Source organism: Mesoplodon densirostris, chromosome 3 (genome assembly GCF_025265405.1).
Source record: "Mesoplodon densirostris isolate mMesDen1 chromosome 3, mMesDen1 primary haplotype, whole genome shotgun sequence".
Classification (NCBI taxonomy): domain Eukaryota; kingdom Metazoa; phylum Chordata; class Mammalia; order Artiodactyla; family Ziphiidae; genus Mesoplodon; species Mesoplodon densirostris.
The window spans coordinates 9,014,782-9,033,302 of record NC_082663.1 but is presented as its reverse complement, the minus strand read 5'-3'; the positions used below and the strand labels follow the sequence as shown (position 1 = coordinate 9,033,302).

Here is an 18,521-nt window from a genome sequence, read left to right as displayed (position 1 = left end):
TCGTGTGAGGATTCTTCAGTACATAGCTGATAATGTCTAGATGTTAAAGTGGCACAAATTAGCATCTCCTCTTTGGTTTTTCTTTTATGCTAAAGGACGTTTTTTAGGTGTCAATACTTTCTCACCTGCCTAGGGGAAAAAACTGTACCAAAGTGTTTTATGATCCTCGTCTTGCCCTAACTAGTGAAATCTAAGAAAAACAGTCTTTTAAAATCATTGTTTTAGCTGGATTTATATTTACAATAAAGCATTTGGAGCCAGGCAACCTCTGATACCATAAGTGACAAGAATGGAATGATGTGAATAAAGGTGCTCTCTCAAGCTCTCAGCCAGCATTACCCACCAAGTAAAGGAACGACGCCGGACGCGATGACATAAGGTACACAAAGGGAAAGCAAGAGCACAGAGATCACTGGTGCTGCCAGTTTCCGAATGATATACTGAAGGTCAATGTTCCGGATGCCATTTGCGTAAACCTGAAACATAGGGGTAAAAAATGAGAGTAAGGATACAAGACAAATTCCTCCAGGTTAACAGAGCAATCTCTGCTGAATTCAAGCACAGGGAGCTGGATCTACCAGCCCAAAAGATTCAAACTTGCTATTTTTTCAGAAGTCAAGGCAAATTCTGGAACACAAAAACATAAGTATGGTGTCCACAAGTTTTTAAAGAAGTGCATTTACTTCCTTACACTTTGCAGTTAACTCTGCTAAGAGATAAAATAATAAGATGCTAATAATTACACTAGCCTTGTGCTATACGATACCAGACGGCATCCAATAATATTAGTTGAAGACTATGTAACTTGAAGTAACTTCATACATAAATTGTGTAAGAGTGACCTGTGTTACTACTCAAGATTGCATTCATTTTATCTGACTATAAGAAAACCTTATAAACAGGAAGCATGTTTCTAAAAAGCCTGTATAAATCACATTTCAACAAATCGAAAGGTATTTAATGGAACAATTTAGTATGAAAGAACTCTACAGTGAATTTTTTTTTTTAATTCAAGAATTTCTAAAATATTTCATCTCGGGGCCTCCCTGGTGGCGCAAGTGGTTGAGAGTCCGCCTGCCGATGCAGGGGATACGGGTTCGTGCCCCGGTCTGGGAAGGATCCCATATGCCGCGGAGCGGCTGGGCCCGTGAGCCATGGCCGCTGAGCCTGCGCGTCCGGAGCCTGCGCGTCCGGAGCCTGTGCTCCGCAACGGGGGAGGCCACAACAGTGAGAGGCCCGCATACCGCAAAAAAAATAAAAAATAAAAAATAAAAAAAATAAAAAAAATAAAATATTTCATCTCATCTAGGAAATTCTACGGGATAGTACTGCAGAGGAAAGAATGGATGGAAGTGGGGAAATCTTGGGAATAATGGAAAATAAAGATGGTATACAGAAGGGGACGAAACAGCAGAGCGTTGTTTGTGTTTTTCCCCCAGCACTTCAACCTCTCCTGGCCCACAGTCACACAGTGTGGTGCAACTCCAATCCCCGGGTCCCTCGGAAGTGGGCCAGAAATTTCAAGGTGAATGACAAACAGGCTTACTGCTCCACAGGTCCCCTTCTGACCCCCCCAAACCCTTTTAACCCGAATGCATTTAAATTAATGCAGCAAGGCATCCCGGTGTTTGTCAATCATTTTACTTAAACTTAGACACGTGTATGAGAAAGAACGCATCAGAGAGCAAAATATTATAGAGGTCAACAGTGTTTCACAGCCCCCAGCTGTAACCACACGCTTATTCTCCACAAGGGTCAGAGTCTTACCTGGAAACTCTGGAGTGGACGGCTCTGTACTCCTATCGGGCATGGACATGCTGCCACGCAGCCCGCAATCCATCTCACTTCAGAATCAGCCCGCACTTGAGAGATGCATGCAAACACACACCAACTCCCTGGCTCTCCCCACCCTCACAAATCTCCAGGTACAGAAATTTTTGGATGAGTTTCCTGTGCGTACTGGGCTGAGAACTACTGTCTTTACTTCCTGTACATCAAGGAGGTATACCTTCAGTGCTACAAAACTGTAACACCTTATTAATTTGATGCTGCCCTAAGGACAAGAGGGTTGTCCGTACGTCCATTCGTTAGGTAACTAAAACTTAAAAGAAATAAGGACCGAAGTCTACTATGTTGGTTACTTTGGAAGAAATCTTCCTAAAATGAATTATCCTACTTCCTAGCCTTATTATCAAAGTACAGAAGTACCATCTATTTTTTTCAAGGTTATCACCTCAGTGACCAAATTATGTGATAGCTCCACAACACAAAACTGCCTTAGGTGTTACGTAGCTAAAATATTCCCAAAGAGCTCTGCTTTTCTAAATCTATTTTTTCCTGACATTTTCTTTATTTATTGCCTTGAACAATAAGCTCTTTTCCTTACTACAGGCTTACAAAACTGACTACCAAGCCTTCATCAGAACTCCTGCTCTAAAAAAACAGCACATATGCTAAATTTTGCCTTTACTTTAGTCAGGGTTCTAGGTACTTTAAGATACTGGTTAACTTTCAGATAAGGGAAGTGTTAAGAGTAGCTGATGAAAATTCATGGTGATAAGAGTAAACTGACTTTCTCCTTAAAAAAAAAAAGTTACATATGCTCATTAAAGAAAATGTATAAAACTTAGAAAAGTGGGAACGTGGAAAATAAAGAGTCCCATAAGCCGAACTCGCTTACCTGCTCAATTACAGTTTTCAGCCACCACTGAGGACCCATCAATGTTATAGCTGCAATGATTTTGGCATGCAGGACTCCAAGTGCCCAGTCCTAGGATAATAAAAATCATTTAACAGATTTTTGTTTGTTTTTAGCAATAAACCCAGCACAGAGGCTATTTCTTGCATTATTAACTTCAAAACAAAAATTCTGTTGGATTAGTAACAATTTTACAGAAGAATAAATATGCTGGAAAATCCAGGGAATTTTTCCCCCAGCAGCTCAAGTTCAGTGTTTCTATCAAAACTCATTCTTGTGTCTTTCAAAAAAAAAAAAAAAAAAAAAAAATCTACATTATTTTCCCAAGAGAACTAAGAAAAGTGTTTAATGGACATCTGAACAAGCAAATAAATAAAACAGTGCCCTGATTTTACTTCATCAAATCATCCTTGGGCTGCTTTCCCGGTTGGGCTCCTGAAGGCTCAGAGCGCTTCCAGCGGGTGCGCTCGCAGTTCTGCTGAGCTGTTACTAGGACCTCCCCAGTCACACCAAGCTCCCCGCTGTGCCCCTGGCCTGCCCACCCCACTATCCACCAGGCGGCCAAGGGATCACCACTCCCACTGCCCAAGTGATCTCTTAAAGTGCAAGTCAGATCATTTGAGACCTCCCTGCTTACAACCCTGCACACAGCACACAGCGTCCTTCATAACCTGTTCTGTTTATCTTAAAAATATATATATACATGTATGTTTTAAAAATATCAAGTAACATTTAAATCTATTCTTACATTAAACTGAAACCTTTCCAGAGAAGGCTGGAGTCCTCTGTGACCACCAGCCCAAATCCTGATCCCTCCCCAGCAATAACCACTGCTAACATTTGGTATGTACCTTCCAAGTTTGTTTCCTTATGTACCAATCTATGTCTATACATGTATGTCCCATAGGAAATATGTAGTATCAGTTTTATATGGATTTTGCTCATACTGTTCTGTTCCGATTTTCTGGTTTGGTTGGTTGGTCTTCCAAAACATCTTCAAATAGGGTGGGAGGCTGATGCATGCACTGAATTCTTGCATAACCTCAAATATCACTCTTCATCCTGACAGACGAATGGGTGAATGACATTTTTTCTAGGTATAGGAAGGCTGGGTTTTGTCCCTTTTATCTCAGTGGTCTCTAAATGCCCTTCTGCCTTATGGTTTCAGTGCTATAAAGTCCACTGCCAGTATGCTTTTTTTTTGAAGCTTGTGATTTAATTCAGAAATTTTACCAAGATGTGCCCAAATGCGTTTTTCTCATCAATTTTCTTTTCACCAAACCTGATGAGGTCCTTCAACCTACAGATCAGTTCTTTCTTCAATTCAGTTAAAAATGTCTATTTTTGTTTCAATGTTGTCTCCTATTTTTGTTTCAATGTTACTTCATATTTTTGCATTGTAGAACCCTTATTATGGCCATATTAAGTCTCCTGGGTGTATCCTCCAAGACTCTTCCTCTCCCCTCAATTTCCTATTCTTCAGTTTTGCTCTGTGCATCAGTCTTCCAGGCCTCCAATCTGACTAGCCACATCTTTAATTCATTTACTGAATTTGTTTGAAATCCACGCTATGTAACATCATGACGATTTCACTCTGTTTTATGGCTGCTGTTGTGCGTGCATGCCCACATACCCCTGTGTTTTTATTCTTCTATTTGAATGCTCACGGCTCTGCAAGCAGTTCTCCGTCACCGGGCATGTGTTCTGATGGCTCTGCCTGGCGTTCCTTTCTGTGGCTGCTGGGCCCCCCTTACATAAAACGTGTTATTTTTCTCTGTTGACTCAATGTGGTTCAGAGGCTCAGATTGAGAATATTCTAAAGGGCTGCAAAAGGATCTTTAGCCTGTCAGACCTCTGGGATAGCAAGCCAACAATTCCCAAATAAGAACATGGAGAAATCCTCCTTGCTTTTTCTCTATCCTTCCAGGCTCATAAGCAGGGAAGATTCAACCCAACAACTCGCTTTCTCTTGGCCTCTGCGAGTCCAGAAGGTACCCAAGTGAGGTTAATGTTCACCTGAGGAGGTCCACAGATCACTGAGGTTCCAGCTCTTTCAGGATCCACTGCTTTCCAGTCCTTTCCCACAAAAAAAGACATACCACACTAGCTCCTCTGCTAGAATTAAAAAAGAGTCCAGCCTCCCATAGGTCTGTAGTCACTTGACGCAGGAAAGGCAAGCAGCTTGGAGTCAGGGATGGACAAAAAGCAAGCTGTTCTCTCAAACTTTGGGATTTTATCCAGAATATTAAGGATACCATGCTGCACACTCTGTTTGCAACTTGTGCTTTTCCCCTACTCAAAAACACGTCAGGGCTTCCCTGGTGGCACAGTGGTTGAGAGTCTGCCTGCCGATGCAGGGGACACGGGTTCGTGCCCTGGTCCAGGAAGATCCCACATGCCGCGGAGCGGCTGGGCTGGTGAGCCATGGCCGCTGAGCCTGCGCGTCCAGAGCCTGTGCTCCGCAACGGGAGAGGCCACAACAGTGAGAGGCCCCGCGTACCGCAAAAAAAAAAAAAAAAAAAGAAACAAACAAACAAACAAACAAAAAAACACGTCTGAGAGCTATCTATATCAAAACATATAGCAAAACAAAAATACAAACAAGCAAAGAAACACACAGCTCTACTTCCTTCTTTTTAACTGCAGCACTGGATTCAAAAGCAAAGATATATCACATTTTATTTAGTCATTCTCTATTGATGGACATCTGGGTTGCTTCTAATTTTTTGACATGGTAAAAAATTATATAACAGCAGAACAACCCTGTTCATGTCTCCTGCACACATGTAAATGTTTCTTTGCAGGATATTCTGAAAAGTGAAAACTGATGGGTCATAACATATAAGCATTCTTAAAACTGAATAATTTCAAATAATTCTCCAAGGTCACAATGTTGGGCACTGTCCAGACCACCAGGAACACAAGTGTGAGTGAACAAGCTGCGTCACTGCTCAATGCAGTGAGGGAGAACAGACAGCGTGGGGAAGTTGGAGCCCTTATAAGAGTGTTAGAAAAGGGTTGTTACAGTTCCCTGGCTCGTGTGAGGTGACTTGGGGAGGATTTAAGGGAGCAGGGCTTTGCTCTATTCCAGATGCTACTTAGAAAGTACAGGTAACCTATAACTGGGTATCGTAATCAATCTTACCCAGAAGAAGGGACAGGCTGGGGCTAATCCAACTGTAGTTGGAAACAAAGGAGCAGCCAATCACGTCAGCCAGGGTACTGGCACGTTGGGGCATTTTTGTGGTTTGGACAATACTCATGTTTTGCCTGCGTTCAGACATGATTATGGAGGGGTCTTGAGTCTGTCTCGATCCATCATGGTCACAGAGTGGCCTTGTGTGATGCTGATGCTCTGTCAATTGTTCACACTCAGCAGGAGGCCTAGCTCCTGGACCTCCGGGGCTGTTTTGCTCTTTTTCAGTGCCTCGTACTGCACAGCCTCAGGAGGCGTATACCATCTGTTTGCCGCATCTGCAGTGACCACCTGGGTTACGGTAGCATCTGCCTGACCCCTCCCCTATAAAGTTGTGTTTCCCTTTGAGGTAGCAAGTAATCTGTAAGGTGACATTCTGTCACCATGCAAACAACCACTTCTGCATTGTAGTGGCATAACAACACGACTGCAAATCCTTCTCCCATGGAGTGGTAGGGGTCTACATCCCCTTCCCTTAAATCCAGGCCAACCAGTGACTTGCTCATACCCAGCAGAATGTAGTGAAGAGCAACGCTGCAGGACTTCTGAGAAGAGGTCATAAAAAGTGATACAGCGTCTGCCTTGTTTGTAAGAAGCCCAAGCGCCTGGAGGCTACCAAGCTGTAAAAAAGCTCAAGTACATCCAGGGGCTCCAGCCAATAGCCCAGATAAGGTGCAACCAATAACCAGCACCAACCCTCACACAGGAGTGATGACGTCTCCAAATGATGCCAGCTAATAAGGCTGTCAAATCACACTCAGCCACGGAGCCTTCCCAGATGAGACTCCAGATAACATGAAACAGACACAAGCCAATATACCCTGTCTTAATATCTGATCCACAGATTCTGTGGACAAAATACATGGTTGTTTTATGCCAGTAAGCTGGAGCTGCAAGGTAACTTGCTATCGCAGCACAGTAGCTAAAGACCCATCCACTTTCACCTGAGGGGTTCAGAATCCACTGACAATCCTTAGAATCAATTATTTTGTTAATTATTGCAAAACAGTAAATTTCCTAATTAATTGTCAATTCTTCTACCTTTATTGCTGGCACTATTCTGTGAAAAATAGCCTTACTTCAATCACTGATGCGATTAGCCTACACTGCACTGCAGCTCCTGCAGAACGGCGTCGTCTCTGCTTCACGACTCCCCTTCCTTGCTCCCTTTCACTCCGACTCTAACCTGTGAGCACACCGGATGAGAGGAGGTCCCCGGTATAGTACACTCTGCCTCACTCCAAGGGCTGCCCACGAGCTCCCTCCTGGAATACACTTCTTCCTTTCTCACCCACTCCTCTGCACTCTATCGTGCTGTCCTAGACATTATCTCCTGCAGAAGACGGCACCTGAAGCCCCCAAGCTGGGCAGATGCCTCTCCCACACGATGCTGCGCTTCTTGTGCTTGCCCCGATCACAGCACAGTCACCGTCTTTCCCACCAGCCTTTAAGGTCCCCAAGAAGTTCCTGCATTAGCCTCATTTCCATCTCAGTTATACGGTGCAGGGTTTGGATGTACATTAAAGCATTCAAGTAAATATCTGCTGTGAGATGAAGCTTATGGGGGTTCTTCATCTGGAAAGTAGAGGATAATTTTCATTGCTGAAAAATTCATCATAATCTACTAAAAGGAGATTTTTAAAACAAGGCTGAAAAGCCTTTGAATGACTGAAGTCAATACCTAGCTCTTTCCCCTAATACCTCTTAAAAACTTGAGATCTATGATGTTAACTTCAGGCTCTAAGTATGACAGAAAAGTTAACTTTCTTTTTCCGTGAGCATTTTAAGGCCTTCGCTGTGACCTGCATAGGTTCCCTCAGAATGCTCTTTTTAATAAGCCTGTGACTTTGTGGGAAAAAATCCTGCAGTTTTTCAAAAGGGTAAGTTATTGCTTCAAGTCTCAAAGCCAAAAGGAGCAAGATATCTCACCCTAACTAAAAGTGAAAAGTTCAACACGTTAGTTTGTATCTTTAAACACTGGTGAAGCCTATAGTGACATTTTAAACCTATAAAGTAAGGTATTTTTTTTTTTTTTTTTTTTTTTTTTTTTTGCGGTATGCGGGCCTCTCACTGTTGTGGCCTCCCCCGTTGCGGAGCACAGGCTCCGGACGCGCAGGCTCAGCGGCCATGGCTCACGGGCCCAGCCGCTCCGCGGCATATGGGATCCTCCCAGACCGGGGCACGAACCCGTATCCCCTGCATCGGCAGGCGGACTCTCAACCACTTGCGCCACCAGGGAGGCCCTAAAGTAAGGTATTTTAAAGGTGTTGAATAACCTGCATATTTCAAAAGCTAAAATGCATTATCTAATCGATTTTATAAGAGTTCCTACAATAGAAAAAATTAAGGAGTCTTCTTAAACAAACTGCTTAAAATCACTTTTAAACAATTAAGAATTTTTCTGATTCCAAATACATAAAGAAATATCATGAGCAAAAGACACACACTTACCTGCCATGGGTAAAAAAGAGGAGTCTGATCCAAAGGGACCCTCAGGGGGGCAACAATAACCAGCTCAAACAGAAGCCCCAGAAGAAGTGGGACGACTCCAGCCAGCAGCACCGCAACTATCACGGTCTTCATTATCTATCAGGGAATGAAAAGCCTTGTCATTAGAGACTCTATGACTTTTAAGCCAAGCTCTTTATCTCATGTGGAAATTTACTCTTCTTTGACCTGATGCCTAACAGAACGAATATATACCTTAAACAACTTACATTTTATGTTACATGTTTAAATGAAATCTGAATGTGTAACTATAAAAACTCAAGCTGTAACGAAAACATGAAATTACTATGCATTGTTGCTACAAAATTATAGGAAATTCGTTTTATTACATATATTAATCAGGTGGCTTTGCTGCTTTTCTCAACCTCAGTCTCAGGAGTAGGTTTCTGTTTGTCCATGAAAAACTACTGGTTGTCCCAGGCCCCTGATCCAGTGGTGGTCCACCCACAGGCTGACCTGTGACCCCTGAAGTGGACTGGTATAGTTGAAGGGCTCTGCATAACCCCAGTTAAGGTAATTAACCAAGTTGATCAAATTAGCTCCCCTGAGAACAGTACAGTCCAACAGAACTTACTATGATGACAGAAATGTCCTACATCTGTGTTGTGCAGTATGGTAGCCATTAGCCACAGGGCTACTCTATTAACACAGCTCTAGAATTTGGACAAAGTGGCAAAATGAAAATGAAGTAGACACAAAGAGAAGAGATAACATTCAAGAGCCACTATGAAATCCTGACAAAGAAATCAGTTTTTTAAGTGGCCTTGATGTCCCTTTTTCTTAAGGTAGCCTCAGTGAGTACATCCATTTCAACAGCAAGAGATTAAAATGGTGTGCATTAAGTCGCAGTACCTACTTCTTTACATGGCAATATGATATGGAAGAATATCAAATGAAAAGTGGTACTAGCTAGTTTCTGTATTTTAAATACAGGTAAGTGTCTCATCTCATGGATTACAGAACAATCAACTCCCTCCATTCTTAATATACAATTAATCTCCTATGTTTTTCTTTCAACACTAATATTAAATACCTATTAAACTTTCAGTGAAATCAAGATATAAATTCAGATACCAGAGTTGATTATACAGATGAAAAGGCATAAAGCAGTGACGTAAACATATTTACCAGTCATAGCCAACGTTATGATCAATCAGTAAATTACCACACCTGGACAATCATCTTGCAGTGACAATTTTTCCTCACCTTTGTGACAATTAAGTTCTTTATTGAGAGTAATAATTCCCATTACTTACTACACTTTCACACTAGCCAAGACATTCTTGAATAACAACAGACTATAATTAAAGGACTCCCATTTATGTGAAAAACACTGACTTAATCCTGAAGTCAAGATTTTGTATTAAAATTTTTTTTTTCAACCAGATTTTAGAAAAAGTATCATTAAAGGAAATTTCTACTTAAACAAATTGATTTTAAATTCTACAGGATATCTTATTACTCAAGGGACTTACCGGATCAGTTAATAGCATGATTTCCTTTTAACCCTCCAATACATCTGACTATGTTTCTCAGAATGAACCAGAAAACTACTGTCTTAAAGGAACACTCTTTCTAATTCAAAAAAATCAACTCTCTTGACTCTATCGACACAGTGAAGAAACAAAAGTGAAAGAAGATTAAAAGAAATTACTGGAAAAATATTCACGACCCCTGTCAGACAAGATCAGTCTTTATTAGGAAAACCTACCATAAGGGACCACTCCTTAACCTTCTGGAAGATCACTCTGCGTCCCTGTGGCATCCACGCCACCAGCACTGTCACCGCCCTGATGGTTAGCCAGCAAACATAGAGACCACAAGCAGCTGTGTAGAGCTCATGGATTTTGGCAGTCCCCGTCCAAAATGACATTAACCAACGGCCAGCAAATACTGAAAATAGAAAAGCTGATACATGAGAAACGGAGTCACGTAAAGAGAACTCTAATCTTGACGTCAATGTTGTACTACTAGTAGTTTCAAAAATTTCAGTCATTTTAAGTGATTATTAAAAACACATCACATTTTGATATAACAGTGTCTTTGTTAAAAGCAAACAAACAAAATAAAAACAAAACCCCCCAAATTCAAAAGAATGTAATTATTTGACTAAGATACAACCAGACCACAGGAAGTCACCGGGGATGAGCTCTCCTGTGACATGCATTCTGACTTGCCAGGCCAATTACTTGTTCTTTGGGGACTGAAACGACTTGAGGGGGGTGTTATTTTTATTGTCTGTATCATCAAATGAAATCATTATGCACATAATACGCCAAAAATGGAAAATTTACTTTCTATTATTTGTGTTGTCAATACTTTTAACATTTAGGAACATTACAAATAATTTAGAGTAACTTTCTTTCAATTGGGTCATTCATTAAGATAGAAAACTAATCAGAAGTGGGCACATTAACAAAGAATACCACACTAATTTTTCTTAGGAAAAAAATTAAGATCTAAATATAATGAAACTTAGGAAACATGTGAAAGTTGTCTAAGGGATTGCCTCACACAAAGAGTCATTACAAATCAACTCCACAATGTACCCACAAAAATCTAACTATCAGGCAAGATCATTTCTATGGTAACTTTCTTTACATGGTTACTTATCTTAATCAGGCTGGAGAGAAAAGGAAGACCCCATTTCCAGTGTCTTCTTCTCCTTAATACAGCACTTATCTGTTACCTTTCAGTGTCTACAAGGAACCAGTGGCTGTGCTGAACATGTTCTATACATTTTCTCATTAATCCTCCCAACAACCCTGCCAGCAGCAATGACCTCCACTCTGAAGACTAAGAAACCGAGGCTCAGCAACAGAACCTTGCCCAGGAAGGTCACACAGGGGAGGAGGCTGAGTGTGAGCTCCTGTCTACAGGGCAGAGCTCATGCTCTTGATGGCGGACCCACACTGCCTGCAGTCAAGCTAAACCACCCAACAGTCAGGTTTACAGGCCACAGAGCTGGTAACGTTACACACCTCTGTGCCATCTCACAGACAGCTTGGATATGAAGATAACTCATTTTTTGAAGACAAATACATGTTAAGTATTTATCTACATGAAATAAACACACGTGCATGTTAAAGATATAAAAATACCACTGATAATTCAGTAAAAATGTCTAGCATTCTGTATATACATATTTCTACTCCAAGATTTTTTGTTGTTCTTTTTTGGTTGGTTTTAAAAAATTTAGGGCTTCCCTGGTGGCACAGTGGTTGGGAAATCCACCTGCCAATGCAGGGGACATGGGTTCGAGCCCTGGTCCGGGAAGATCCCACATGCCATGGAGCAACTAAGCCCGTGAGCCACAACTACTGAGCCTGTGCTCTAGAGCCCATGTGCCACAACTACTGGAACCCGTGCTCTGCAACAAGAGGCCACCGCAATGAAAAGCCTGTGCAGCAATGACGACGCAACACAGCCAAAAATAAAATAGAAAAAAAAAATTTAAAGGCTGCTTTTCATTCCGCACTTCACATACTTCTAAAGTGTTTTTGAGAGGTCAGGGCTAGTTTCTAGTTTGCAGTAACTTAACATTAGCTAAAATGCAGCTACAAGAAAGTAACCTATGGGGAAAACAGCATCCTCACCACCTTAAATATGTACTATGACAAAAGCATTTCTATGATTAAACATAACTGCATTCCTTCCACTAGATGGTGGGACTGGATTAACAGGGAAATATTTACTTAACAATCTTTAATGAAATTAATGTACCTGTATTGCCAAATTCAAGCACTAAAAACTAGGTTTCCCTCTTTTGTTAACTTTTTAATATTTCTGATAAAAACATGAAAATGGATCATAAAAAGCACAAATGTAAAGCTGTCCAAAGTTCAAAAACTGAGTTTTCTCAACAATATGTTTACTACACTGCACCCAATGGTTAACTAGACTTTGTCTTTTTAACAGCTGAGGTCTGAGTAGTGAACTTAAGAGCAAAGTTCTCACGGTCAAAAATCATTGTGCAGAAAGAGTGAAAAACAAAACAACTTTATTTTTACCAGTTTAAGGTGAATCACAACTCTTACGAATTAGAAAAATTTTTTTTTAAGAAACCTCACTTGAAATTAACTAGCTGCTCTTCCCCAGCCTTAGCCCTCATGGGAAAACTCAAGTATTTAATACAAATTTGATTTATAAAGTTATACTGAGTTAGTGCTATAATCAAGACACTAACTCCATAGCATGTACAGGCTTGATAAGACCTGAAAATTATCTTCCACTTAATGATTATTTAAGTGGCTAACACATATCGGTATGATTGAGAATCTTCTGGCTTGCTATAAACACTAACTAGGAGGATGGGGGGGCAGCAAGCTGTTTCTGACACTTTGTCACTGGCTTTGGACTCCACCCCCATTTACCCCTGACCTCTGCAGAAGATGACAAACTACTATATTCATCGACAGCTTCTTACTTGTTAGATGAAGAAACCCTGTTTAGCTGAAATTTAGCGATTAGTATTTACGATACTAATGATAGTATTTATGATACTATTATTTATGATAGTATTTATGACAGTATTTATGATAGTATTTATCATACTATTTATGATAGTATTTATGATACTAATGATACTATGATACTAATGATACTATGATACAGGTGATAAAGGGAAACAGCCTGGCTTCATAAAGGTCTCTAACAACAGCATGCAGTGGACTGGAAAGATAATTACATAATGAAGGCAAACATAATTAACATCAAAACACTGGCTTGAAAAAAATGACTTAAGCCACCCAGATGAGTTTTTTTTAAATGCATACATTTTTATTTTAAAATGCTGAAAAATTTTTTATAAAAAAAAAGTTCATGAAAAATTTCAACATATACCCAAGCAGAGAAAATCCTATAATAAAATCCTTTGTACTCAATCACCCAGTTTCAAAAATTATCAATTCATAGCCAATCTTAACACACTTCTATAGTTTTGCCTACTTCCCCACCCCCAGAACGCTATGAAGCAAATCCCAGACAACAGATGACTTTTTGAGGACCCAGACTGCGGTAAGAACATGTCTCTATACAGTGAGTGACCACAAGTACTTCACTCCCAAAAATGAATCATAAATTGTATACTGACTCTGTCCCCCTCTGCTCCAACACAAACGAGTCCAATGAAGTGTAGAGCCCTAGACAGAACAGTATCCCATAGTCAATAAAAATGAGGGGATAACTACTTCAAGTTTATGTGTGATGAAAGATCACGTGTCAGCAAGACATACCCTTTTAAAACAAAGCACCTTTTCACGATGTCATTAGCCGAGAGCTAGGATAACCTCGTACCTGGTAGAGTAAGGCAGATGAGGCTGGCGATCAGCAAGGTTATACACATGAAGACAATCAACAAAAATATCTGGAAGGCAAAACACAGCCGTGCGTCAACAGGATTCATCTGTGCTCAATGCATTTTATGACACCCCTCAAAGAATCAACACTATTCTCCCAGTAAAAATGATCTGCCTATATTTGTATTTCAAGGATTCCTTCCATTTCACATAAAAAGGAAATTTTCATTTTAGGTAATATTAACTATAATTTTGGCCGAAAGGAAACCGTGCCCACTTTCGTATCATCAGATACATCAGCAAGTACCAATATATTTTCAATCAGAGGGCACAAAAGTAAAACGTAATCAGCTTCAAATTTCCCTATTAATTAAAACTAACAATATTTGCTTATTTTTATCACATTCTCAAAAACAACTTCTCATGAAAGGAAAGCTTACTCCCTATCCAATTAGAACTTTCCGTGCTAATGGACATGTCCACTCCTGCGCTGCCCGACGCAGGAGCCACCGGCACAAGTGACCTGGGGTCACCGTGAACGAGGAAACGAGGTTTAAAGTCGGTTTACTTTGAGCGTGCGTGTTGTCTACAGGGAATGGGCCTTCGCGTCTTTGTTCAGTCTCACTGAGGTATAAACGACCAATAAACTGAAATACATGTAAAGTGTTCAATGTGATTTGATACATGTAAACACCGTGAAGGGATTCCACCATCAAGGTGATTAACACATCCATCACCCCACAGATTTACAAACTGTATTTATTTTTAATTAAGTTTAAAAGTAAACAGCCGTTGTAGCTAGAGCTGGTGGCTGCTAGACTGAGAAGTGCAGATAAAAAGGAAATACACTGAGACAAGAGGGAAGTGGCTACCCTGGACAGAAAGACAAAGTGCTGCTTGCCTTGACCTGACTAAGCCCAAAGGGCAGAGCTCCAGCAGGAAGACTGGAAAGCACTGACGATAACACTCCAAGAGGGGGCTGGAGCCTTGGTCAGCATTCGCCGCCTGAGAAACCCCTTAGTGATTCTCTCTCTAAGCTAGGCCAGAAGTACCTTCTGCTTAGAAAATACCTTTTGTCAATCCGAAAGCCTCAAGTCTCACAGCTCCACCCCCATCTCTGACAGCGCCCTCCCCAGCTCCTGCAGCTCGCCTGCACCTCCCACCCCCTACTCCACACATTCACCTCCCTGCAGTTCCATACCTACCATGGCTAACCTGCCTCTTGTCCTGACACAGGCCTGGAATGCCCTTCCCAGTTCCCATTTTTTAATCTGCCTGACCCCAAACTTTAAAGACTTAAAGGTATCAACTCCTCCATAAAGCTTCCTGAACAACTTTCAAAAACGTGTTTTGCGGAGCAAGAAGTGAGCAATCATATGACATGCTACTAATATAGTAAGTGGGGTGAGGACTAACACCTGGCCATTGAATCTAACCCCATGAAGGTCACTAGTGACCCTTGACAGGAACAGTTTTGGTGGAGTTTGGGGGTAAGTCTTGCTGAGCCAGGTACTTCCTTAACCAATCTGGTCTTCAGTTTGATCAGATGTAAACAAGAGATTATTACTCAGACCTTGAAGCACTGGGATTAATACTCCAAGGATTAAAGAGAGGTAAACACTAAAAGGCCCCCTCCAGTTCCTGACACACAGGTGAAATGAATCAGGAATGGCAACTTCTCATTTGATCTAGGGTCTTCTATCTTGTTCCTTTCCAACAGCAGGGACCAACAGCACATGGACCCCCAACTCCACGGCTCACATCTAAAATTCGATCAGCTTATCCGACATTTACATATATTATGCGTTGCAGAATGAGAGGCCTGAAATGTGGGTTCTTGTCAGGAGACTGCAAGATGCGTCTACACAGAGGATCATATACTAACAGCGCCGATAACAGCAGAAAAACTCCTCAACAGACGTTGGAAAGCTCGACCCCTGCTAAGTCGGGGCAGCACCTACCCTGAGTGGGAAATGCGGGGGCCGGCGGTAAGGCTGGAAGCCAACAGGCCCGCCCTGCTGGAGGATGGCTTGGTGGGCCGCATGCAGGCCTTCCCCCACCACGGGGAGGGCGTTGTTGTTTCGAGCGTGCTGGTTATTGTTAGCCTGCTGGTTTGCACTGTTCTCGTTGTCCTCCTGGTCTCCCAACAAATAGGAATGAAGATCCCTGTGTAAACATGGCATCAGTGAACATGCTCACCTCAGATCAGAATAAAACAGCAGACGCGAGACTTCCTTTCTTGATACTTATACTTAGGGGAGAAACTGTACGAGTGGGATCTATGCATAGCACAACTATTATCTCCATCAGCCCTAAAGGTTGCTGCGTGCTTCAAATTAGACCTTCCCAAACATAAAGTTCATTAACAGACAGAATGCCCATTCAATCTAGTTTATGTGTTCTTCAGCCAGTATCTGAGAAGAATCAGTAACTGAAAAAGAAAAAGAAAAAAAAAAAGTGTGCAATGCCCAAGATACTCTATGTGAAGAATTTTAGGGAAAAAACTATCAACTCCTTTTTCTCTCTGTAGATGACTACTGTGTCTACTGTAACATGCAGCTCGACTAAAACATCAAGCCACAAATCAGTTAAGGCACAAATGAGATGGGGGGGAAGGAGGGGGCTCACGGTAGGGCACTGAGCTGTTAGAGAAGGATGAATGTTCAAATACAACCAAATGCATACAGGCATCCCGTGGAGATACTGTGGGTCTAGTTGCAGACCACTGCAATAAAGCGAGTATTGCAGTAAAGCAATCAAGTTTTGTGGTTTCCGAGTGCATACAAAAGTCATGTTTATACTATACTGTCATCTATTAAGTGTGCAGTAGCATTATGTCTTTAAAAACAAGGTATATGCCTTAATTTAAAAATACTTTATTGCTAAAAAATGCTAACAATTATCTGACAATGCAAGGTTGCCACAAACCTTCAATTTGTAAAAAATACAGTATCTGTGAAGCACAATAAAAGAAAGTATGCCTATACTTCACATTAAGGTATCTACAGGATGCCACATATTTTCTGAAAAAATGTTTAAACTACCGAGATTAAACTTCTAAATAAGTATATAATATATGAAGCTTGAAAAAACATAAATGCATCATGCTGACTAAATGACTGAGAAACCAAATCTGAGAAGAGCTCACTTATCAGGTTAGGATTTCTAAAATAAGGGTAAGTTGGTTTGTTTTTAATGCACTGAGAAGTATTTTATTTTTTACCCTGTGTAATGAAATGAAAGAACCTGGGCCAGCAGCAACCCTCTGTGAGAGGGTAAAAAACATGTACACATTTCTCCATAAAAGGATACACAATGATTAGAAAAATCAGAAAAATTTAAAACTTTAATAAGCTTTAAACAATACACCTGCAGATAACACTAAATTGTCTCTTATTAAAACTAACTTTTCCTGAGCAGGGCATACTTTTTCAGAAAGGTTATTAAACTGAGACAAATGACACACGTACGAGTCACCTGCCTGTACTTACAGCAAGTATCCAGCAGTAACAGTCCACGCTCGCACCAGTCCCTTCAGCCACTGCCGCGTGTGTCCCTGTTCAAGTAACGCTGGTAAGACAACTTGAAGCAGAAGCAGCTCAAGGGACAGTTCACTCACTGGAGCATCACTGAGAGTTACGAAAAGCCATAATTTACGATGTGAATTCGATTTTCCCTTATAACTGTATCATATTAGACATTTAATGGAATGACAGCAAAACTCCTTGAAGAGTCACATGAACTCAGTGTCTTTATCACCTCATCTCCATTCTTCCTTGAAGAACAAGGAACATCCCTCAAACATCACCAGAACTGCTCCCAACAAGGGCTGCATGACCTTGGTGGTGTCAAGGTGACGGCCAGGTCCTGGTCCTCGCCTCGCATGCTGTCTTAGTAGCTATCACACACCTGGTCGCTCATGCTCCTCAGAACACTTTCTCCGTGAACACCTTTCCAAGACACGCTGAATGCGACCTCCTGTGGCTTCAAACAGCGCCTTTCTGTAAATTTCTATATGCTGCTCAGACACCTTCCCTAATTCCTAACTTATACATCCCAAGTGCCAACTCAACGTCTCCCAGCACACACGAGACATCTTAAGTTGATCGTGTTCAATATCCAATTCCCACTCTTCCCTTTAAATCCTGCTCTTCCACTACCTTCCTCATCCTAGTAAATGGCAACTCCATCCTTCCAGGTGCTCAGGACAGATACTGAGATCCTTGACTGCCTTTCTTCACCCGACATTCAAACAAGCCAGAGAATCCTACTGACTGTACCCTAATACCCAGAATCTAACCACATCTCATGACCTCCACTGCCACTTCCTCCCTCTCAGCCACCCTCGTCTCCCACGGGGATCACGGCATCACCCCTAGCTGCCCTCCTGCTCCGGCCCTGGCCATCCCAACCCTGGCTCTTGTCACAGCCTCCAGAGTGATCCCTGTGAAACCTCTGTCAGACCACTCCTCTGCTCAACCTTTCCAAGAACCCCCCAAATCACTCAAGTTAAAGCCAAAATGCTTACTTACAATGGTTTACAAGGCTCTCTAGGACCTGGCTTTCCATGACTGCTCTGACCTCACAGCCAACTACTCTCCTCCTTTTACTGCAGCCAAACTGGTCTCCCTGCTGCTCCTCAAACAGACCTCAGGCCACTGCATGTGCCCGCCTCCCCTGCAAGGACACTCTGCCTTCAGGGCTTCACACAGCTCACTCCCTCATGCCCTCCTCCTTCAGGGCCTTCCTCACCTGTCACCTCCTCAGGTCCTCACTAATCACTTCCTTGCTTCGTTTTTTCCCATAGCACTTATGACCCTTT

The 18,521-nt window shown here is 41.7% G+C and overlaps 1 protein-coding gene across 3 annotated transcripts in view; it reads right to left on the bottom strand.

Moving 5' to 3' along the window:
* The window catches only part of MARCHF6 (membrane associated ring-CH-type finger 6), a 78,104-nt gene that overhangs the window by 7,331 nt on the left and 52,252 nt on the right, over positions 1–18,521 (bottom strand). For 2 of the 3 annotated variants that reach the window (XM_060092726.1, XM_060092725.1), the window contains exons 18-24: positions 17,191–17,328; positions 15,661–15,865; positions 13,698–13,767; positions 10,114–10,310; positions 8,346–8,480; positions 2,681–2,770; positions 344–476 (exon numbers count right to left, since the gene is read on the bottom strand). In XM_060092726.1, the coding sequence (XP_059948709.1) occupies positions 344–476; positions 2,681–2,770; positions 8,346–8,480; positions 10,114–10,310; positions 13,698–13,767; positions 15,661–15,865; positions 17,191–17,328 (968 nt within the window). The remainder of the gene's footprint in view (positions 1–343; positions 477–2,680; positions 2,771–8,345; positions 8,481–10,113; positions 10,311–13,697; positions 13,768–15,660; positions 15,866–17,190; positions 17,329–18,521) is intronic. The other variant, XM_060092727.1, reaches the window with a different exon arrangement.